This window comes from Cyprinodon variegatus, unplaced genomic scaffold (assembly GCF_000732505.1).
Source record: "Cyprinodon variegatus isolate N-32 unplaced genomic scaffold, C_variegatus-1.0 Scaffold627, whole genome shotgun sequence".
NCBI lineage: Eukaryota > Metazoa > Chordata > Actinopteri > Cyprinodontiformes > Cyprinodontidae > Cyprinodon > Cyprinodon variegatus.
The window spans coordinates 386,321-388,137 of record NW_015151080.1 but is presented as its reverse complement, the minus strand read 5'-3'; the positions used below and the strand labels follow the sequence as shown (position 1 = coordinate 388,137).

General features: G+C 47.2%; 1 protein-coding gene across 1 annotated transcript in view; it reads right to left on the bottom strand.

Annotated features, from left to right (window-relative positions):
• Window positions 1-1,817, bottom strand: part of LOC107096487 (brain-specific angiogenesis inhibitor 1-like) — a 218,576-nt gene that overhangs the window by 10,242 nt on the left and 206,517 nt on the right. Inside the window, exon 26 of the mRNA XM_015393149.1 lies at window positions 775-1,436. Coding sequence (XP_015248635.1) covers window positions 775-1,436 — 662 coding nt within the window. The remainder of the gene's footprint in view (window positions 1-774; window positions 1,437-1,817) is intronic.

Sequence of the window (1,817 nt, the reverse complement as noted above, 5' to 3'; positions counted from 1 at the left end):
AATTTAGTGCTGAAAGCCCTAAAAAGAAAAGGAGACGACGTATTTGGACAAAGACATGGCTGAGCTAACGTGGCTACTAAGGTCTGACAATTCTACAGAAAGAACTCCATTTCACTCATTGCCCCCCCGCCATGCTGCTGGGTTTTCAGAGGAAGAAGAAGAATCCTTGTTTGCCCACTGAGTGATTTGCCCACGTCCACCTTATGACGGCTGACTGAATTTCAAACATGTTTGATTTTCTGCCGATCTCACCTGATGGTGAGGTGGTGGTTAGAGGCTGATCGCCCCTCGTTACCCCCTGTTCACTACACACCATCAGGATGAAAGTCAACCTGATCGGAAAATTCTCTCATTACTGTAAAATCGTCCCAAAAAGGGCAAAATACTCCCGGGTTAAGGAGGAATTGTAGGTGACCAGCCAAGGAAAGTGAGACATTTTGAATGGCTGCTACTGTTTTGTGGCTGTTGTTTTGATGGGGCTCGACTTTTTTTTTTATTAAATGTAATTAATTTTAAATAATTTAATTAAATTAGTGCTTTATGGTCCAATGATGAAAATTCGAAGCAATGTTTCCAAAATTCTGAAATTCAGCATAAAAGGTTGATGAAATCACCTGATTTTAGGATTTATTTAACGTAAGCCTTAAAAACTTGTTTGTTTTATTGACGTATCTTGGAAACAGATTTAATTTTGTGTTTTCAGTAAAAGAAACAAAAGACAATCACTTGTTACTGGGAAGGCCTGGGAAAACCTTCCAGGTTCGGCCGTCTTACCTCCAGCGAGCTCATGGACAGCGTGGACACAGTTTCACTCTTGGACATCACGCCAGAGTTGCCAGACTCGCCTGCATCTGCCAAGCTTCTCGCTGTGTGTGAGTCTCTGGCTCCGCCCTGCAGGTTATGAGCCGGCGAGTCTCTGTCGGAGCACGACACGCTGACCTGCTCGGTGGGAAGGCTCTTGAGCCCGAAGCCGGGGACAGGTTCTCCGCTGGGTGGGTTGGCCAGATGGATGAGCCTGCTCTGAGGGAGCTGCTCCATGGTGGTGTTATACTTGGCGCTCTGCTCGTCTTTAGCCTTGGCAGCTTTCAGGGTCCCAGTGTTGTTGGTGGGTAGAATGATGTAACCCGGACCTTTGCCAGCGCCGTCGGAGCTGCTGCCCTCTCCGTTCCCTCGAGGCAGATCTCCGTCCAGCTGCTTGAAGAGCTCACCGTCGCAGATGTAGATGGATTTAGCTCCTGGGAGCTCGGTGCTGATTCCCTTGGTGGCGCCTTTCTCCCTGCGCAGCGTCAGCGTGTGGCTGGAGTAGTCGGCCACATTCTGGAGGTGAACCTTGGCCATGCTGGCTGGCATGGTGTTGAAGTTGGATCCTTTCTGCAGGGTGAGGGTCCCAGAGGAGGCCTTCTCCTCCCCCTGGAGGGATGAGCGCTTCCCTGTGCCTGGAGACAAAGCAGATGGAAAAAAGGTCGGCTGCAGCAGAAATACCAGCAGCATTACAGGGAAAACCTCAAAGATAGGTTAGATAAGATGGATCAAGACGAAGCAGAGAACAGCAGTTGTATAGAAAGAAAAGCTGCTCCATAAAATGAAATCCAGTTTTAACGTCAATCTTTAGTGATTAACCTCCACCAGCTTCTCACATCTAGAGACTTTTTTCTTTCCTTCCAGTCACGGCACACAGAGATAATCTCAATCTCTATATCATGACACAGATTTTGATTTGGACTTTGACTAGGCCGCAGTGATTTGCTTTGTGATATTGTGCTGTCTGAAATTTAAAGTTTGTTCCAAAGGTTTGATTCCAGGAATGTTCTTTTTTT